This window comes from Daktulosphaira vitifoliae, unplaced genomic scaffold, assembly GCF_025091365.1.
Source record: "Daktulosphaira vitifoliae isolate Bord-2020 unplaced genomic scaffold, ASM2509136v1 Scaffold_94, whole genome shotgun sequence".
In the NCBI taxonomy this organism is placed as follows: Eukaryota; Metazoa; Arthropoda; class Insecta; order Hemiptera; family Phylloxeridae; genus Daktulosphaira; species Daktulosphaira vitifoliae.
Genome location: NW_026099663.1, coordinates 27,292 through 33,443, shown reverse-complemented (window position 1 = coordinate 33,443; position 6,152 = coordinate 27,292). Strand labels below are relative to the sequence as shown.

General features: G+C 22.8%; 1 protein-coding gene across 8 annotated transcripts in view; it reads right to left on the bottom strand.

Moving 5' to 3' along the window:
• Positions 1 to 228: 228 nt before the first annotated feature.
• Positions 229 to 6,152, bottom strand: part of LOC126909052 (CUGBP Elav-like family member 1) — a 31,530-nt gene continuing 25,606 nt past the window's right edge. For 7 of the 8 annotated variants that reach the window (XM_050691416.1, XM_050691422.1, XM_050691414.1 and 4 more), the window contains 2 exons: positions 4,221 to 4,394; positions 229 to 1,901 (listed from right to left, as the gene is read on the bottom strand). In XM_050691416.1, coding sequence (XP_050547373.1) covers positions 1,774 to 1,901; positions 4,221 to 4,394 — 302 coding nt within the window. In that variant the 3' untranslated portion in view covers positions 229 to 1,773. The remainder of the gene's footprint in view (positions 1,902 to 4,220; positions 4,395 to 6,152) is intronic. The other variant, XM_050691419.1, reaches the window with a different exon arrangement.

Sequence of the window (6,152 nt, the reverse complement as noted above, 5' to 3'; positions counted from 1 at the left end):
GATTTCCTTAGAACTTTTATAATTGCGATAGCATACTTTTTGTTGACTCAATTAAGTTTAAAATAAGCACAAACATTCAGGTTTCAAATTTGATTTAACAATTGAGATAAAATCTCAATATAAATAGATAAAAATCTATTTACACACAAATTTGATCAACTGATATTATTGTAATGAATATTTTCAATAAACTTTATAATGATGTAATTAACAATTAAACACAATAAATAAATAATATACAGCATTATTACATGCAAATGTATTTTCAATTAAGTATTCATAAAACTTCATACAAAGAAAAAAATAAACACGAAAAACTTTTTTTTCACAAACAATAAGTGAACATTAAAAACATAATATTATAAGGTATTTCGCCTAATAATATAATTTAAAAGAGACTTCAAAAACGGGAGGAGATAAAAAAACATCTGGTTACTGGCACTTATTACTTAATATAAATTCTACATAAATAATCTAACTAAAACCTTGTTAAAAATCATTATAGCACCAAAACACTATTTTGAAAAAATATGTAGTTTTCTAAAAAGTTCATCATATTATGGCACTGTACAATATTTGGTTTTGGCGCTTTTAAATAAGTTAAATAAAATTAATTTAAAACAAAATAGGCTATTAGTATCACAATAATGCCCGTTAACAATAGTGATGATTGATATAAACAATATTAGTTGTAGTTTATACAATATAAATGCCAACAAGAGACAAAAGACAAAAGAAAACATAATTCTCACATTTATGGACACGTTATTTTACTAAGCACAAAAACATACTGATAATATTATCTAAAACGAAAATTAAAGTCTTTATTGTTAAATAGTATAGTAACATATTGTCAAAAATAGCATTTACTGGAAAATGTTTATAAAACGATTAATGCATGCACAAAAAATTAAATTAAAATTAATACTGAACATAAAATAACATTATTTAAATTCAACAAAACAAAAAAACATTGTAAATCATATTATAAATTAAAACATAATATAAGATTGACTATCAAACAAATATAAGCACTATTTAACTACAGGAACCTTTTAAGGTATTATAATCAGTACAGTACTATGATTTCAAACGAGAAATATTTTTGATGATAAATTTAATACCCTGATTGCCGAACATGCACGGGTACATTTTTTAAAATAAAACAAGAAAAAAAATCATACTACTTAAATAACAATAAAAAATTGTATAATATCTTAATTACAACAATATTTTAAGTAATTGTCTTAATTGAACTCTCACACTATTACTATAAGTATCAATGAACAGCATAAACAATAAACATCGACAATAGACTAAATAAAATTGGTCCTTTGATAGTTTAACGAAAAAATAAAGTAAATATATTAAAAACACGTGAAGTAAAATTACTAATAAAAAGTGTAGAATTTTTTTTTTAAAAATTTTATATAAAGATCGTTTGAAAGTCATTAGCTATAGTTTCATACATAATATTAAATGATTGATTCCTATAAATACATAATAAATATTTCCTATTCCACAATAACCCTGTGTTATGTGGATCTTATAACAAATAAACAATAAAAATAATGTACAAACAATTATATATCAGTACACACATATAAATCTCGTCGTTGTAATTATTATTTAAAATATATTTTATTTGGACAGAATCACACGCACACACGCGTTAAATAACTAAAAATATACGATGATATACAATTTTTATTTTATTTTTTAATTTTTATTTTGTGTGTAAAATTTTTGAATGTGTGTGATCAACTATTCAATTTAATATGGCCTCGACGCTTCTTTAGGCCTCTTAAGCTGTACTTTTAATCGCTTATTTCCTACTTGGTAAGAGTTCATAGTTTGTATAGCAGCTTGAGCACTGTATGCATTATCATATGACACGAACCCTGCAAATAAATAATAAATATCATAAATTATGTGTATAATTTTACGTTATAAAATAAGACAAAAATTTAAATTTTTTTATAACATATATGAGTAGAAGAGTTTAATGTAATAATGAAGGAAAATTACCCAATGAATACATTAACAAATACAATGTTAAAAATAATATCTTACTCATTGTGTAATGTTAAGTATAATAAAGTAGAATAAACATTGATTTTATTAAAATAATATTATAGAACAAGTTTCATATCAATGCTATTTAATTAAGGCATTGTCTAAAGCTTAGACAGTGCATTTTCTTTTGCTAATATTTAAAATCCAAACATTTCCAAAAAAAATTTTAGTATGAACAAAATACAAGTTAAATAGTATAATTCTATTTGTTTTTACACTGAATAACTACTTTGTACACTTGATTGCTTTGCAAAGTTATTAATTATTGATATATTCAATTAATAATTTAATATCAATTATTATATTATTATAATACTATTATTATTATTATAACTATAATGAAAAAATTTAACTGATAAAACATGCTTTTGTTGCATTTTTAAGCAGGGTACACCTTGCAAACATATGACAATTATTTAATGAATTAAAAAAATGTTTATGATTGAATTTTTTTAAATATTGTAATCTCCTACAATTGATATTGGCTATTACTTCAATAATAAATAGTATTGAAAAAAAAAATATTATTAATTCAAATGCAATATTTGTAGATATCATAGAATTTATACATATAGGAGGATTTGAGGAGGATTAACCACAAAATCTGCTGTTATATAGAATTTTATTTTAGGAAAAAGAGAAATTTAATTTCAAATATTCATAAAATATTGTTCAAATTGTATTAAGGAGGCGCGAATAATATGAGTTTGAGATTTAACTCCTTGGTTATAACAATGTCTCATACACGTTATTAAATTATATCAAAAATATTAGGGGGTTCATACATAAACCCGTATTATAAATAATCTACACCTCTTTATATTGAAGTCGAACTTCGATATACCATAAAATACAATTGCTAATAATAGCAAAATAAAAATTTAAAAAATAAAAGAATAAATTATGCAGTGACACTTCAATATTTAAACAGTAAAAAATAAAGTCAAACAGAAACAAGAGTGTATCAAACAATTTATTCATTGAAAAAAACTATGTTGATTGTATGCAAACGACTTTGAACCCATGAGCAATTTATATTTACCAAAATTATAATTACAGGAAATATGTCTCTTAGTTAAAAAAAAAAGTTCTTATAGTTATTAACAAGATTGAATTCTCTTTTTAGACAGTGCAGAATTTGTGTGTCTATTCTCCATCTTCGCAGGATCCCACGTAATCGATATTATGTGAACAATAATTTTTCTATTTAATTATTAAGTTTTTTTTTTCTAGTAAAAAATGAATATGTTACTATTACAGTTAAATTTTAATCAAAAACACGTGTTAAATTAATCCTGGAGAAAATAATTATCATGTACATAAGTACTATATAATGTATGTAATCAACTAGATGTTATTTGAGATTATACGTGTCTTATTAATATAATTATTTATGATTATCAGCGATCTTTGTTAGGTAATAAATTCCTTTAATTTTTAAGGGGGTTTATTTCAATTTTTTAATTTTTACTGCAAAATTTGTACTCAACTCTCAATGTGGTCAAATACATGCATTTTATTAGTGAAAGCAAGGTCTACCTGCATTGCAACGCTATCTAACTACTGCAAAGCAAGACATACTTAAAAACTGAAAAACAACACAAATGCAAAAAAAATTAGACAATATTTTAATAATTAGTCAAATTGTCTTGTATTATTGTGTATTATTAATATAGTACTTTTGTACTATATTGTTTCTTGAGTTGATATTCGTTGTTATTACAACAATACCTTTGCCCATAAAATATTAAAATTAACACAATTAATTTTAACGTAAAATTTTATGTTGATAATAAGATTGGCTTTTGTAGTTAAATAGTGATATACAAAAACATTAATATTATACCTACTAAGTTACAAAATTAAACTGAATTTAAGTTTTTTTTAATCTTATTTTAAAATTTAGATTGGTAACTAACTTATTTTAAGAATAAAAATAAAATTAGTTTTTTTAACATTTCTACCAATAATAAATCGTTATACATTTTTTTAATGTTAAAATAGTAACTTAAACGATGAAAACAAGTATAAAAAATTGCAACTCTATTTAATGTTAAGGGAACATGGACACTATAATATAAAATAAATAAATAGTCTCATCGTTATGGGTTTATTTGGGTATGCGTGTGCGTGAGACGACTTACCGAAACATTTGGACAGTTTTGTTTCTTTATCTATGTAAACCTTTGCTGATATTACATTGCCAAATGGCAAAAACATTGTCACAAGATCGGAATCAGCAAAATCCTGAGGGAGATGATATATAAACAGATTTGCACCGTCTGGACCCTCAATCTGCTTGCCGGAAACTTTAGTAGCTAAACAAAATAATTATGCAACGACATAGTACAAAAATGAACACAATAATATTTTTATAAGCTGCTTGTGATTTTCTAAAAAACTAAAAAAACCCCTTTTTATATATCATACAAAAAAATAAAGGTTAAATTTTAATCCATAATATTATATTGTCATACAAAGAAAAATTATCATAAAAGCTTTAGAGACGATCACAAGTAGATAAAAGCAAAGCAAAAATTTAAGCAGGCAACCATTTTTTGAATGAAAGGATGCATGTTTTTTTTTAAATAATAATAATTTTCTAATACATGCAGTAATATATACATATATAAATAAATAATACTAATAAAACCTTATAGTTTTCCTATATTCTTATGTTCCTAACATTCGCGAAGTTTAAGTTTTATGGAACTCGTCAGATATTATTATATCATCAAAATAAAGATAGTAACAGGAGCTTAAGTACTTAATTTTTATGACTTTTATGTGGTTAGAGCCTCGAGCTAAATAACATTGTTTTACAATCAGTAATAAATGACAACGTTAAAAATAAAGATTTATTTATGAAACTTATAATATTATACTGATAAGTATCTCAAAAAAATCTCATAATAACTTCAAAATATACAATAATTGACATATCTTCATTTAATATAATAAAATTTAAAATTACCATAAGATGAAGAATTATGATTTTGTAAAATTAAAATTAAAATGTTACAATTTTTCATTCAAATACATTTGATATTTATTGTACCTTTTAAAAAATACACGATTTGAACGATGAAAATACTTAAATGTAATTATTAAATCTGTTTTTAATATTCAAAAAACTACTACACATCACAAGAATTTGAAATCTTAATTTATAAAAAAACTTTTATAGCTTGTTGATGTAATTTATTTTATGCTATTCATAAAATGTTTCAAAGTTGATAACAAAAGAGATTAAAGGTATAAAAAGTAAATTAATTTTTATTTTTTCGTAAATACTCATAGAACAAAGAAAAATAATGTAAATCATGAAATTCCTCCTATGATATTGATTACCTAATTTTAATAGTCATCCTCCATAATATTTTATTTTTTAACACTAATATAAGTGCAATTTTTGTTTAACGAAAAGCTTCAAAAAGCACAATAGGCAAAATCTAACGAGTGGCTAAGTAAATAACATACACATATTTCAGAGTAAGTTAAAATAAATATACCAGTTTTTATCTATTAATCACAATTAAATATAAATTGATTGTTCAAATAATTAAAATTAAACGATTTGTAATTTAGTCTATTACTCTAGAAACACAACACAAAATTAATTAGAACTGATCAATATTTTTTCTTGGCGATTTTGTAATAATTAAATAATTTAACTAACAGTATAAAGTAAATAGTATAGCGAAGATATAACTTTAAAGAACCGCGGATAAAATATAAGAATAACATTTTTTCCAACTTATCAATTTAAATTGAGAATTTTCATTCAAAATTATATCTTGCAATTTTACTTGATACGCCGAACCAAATGTTGTTGAATCTAAAAATTTGCCATATCAACAAAAATGATGTTAAATTAATAAATTATTTATTTCAAATAATGAATACGCACTGTAAATTTTAGAAATTACCCTTTACATTTTTTTTTCTTATAAAATTTTTTAGGACATTTATTAGAAATCTTAGAACCTATTTCAGACACTACTTAAGTTCTTAATCGCACAATCAGGCTAAAAAAATGCATTTTAAAAAATTATATTAAACTGTATATTAAGTGA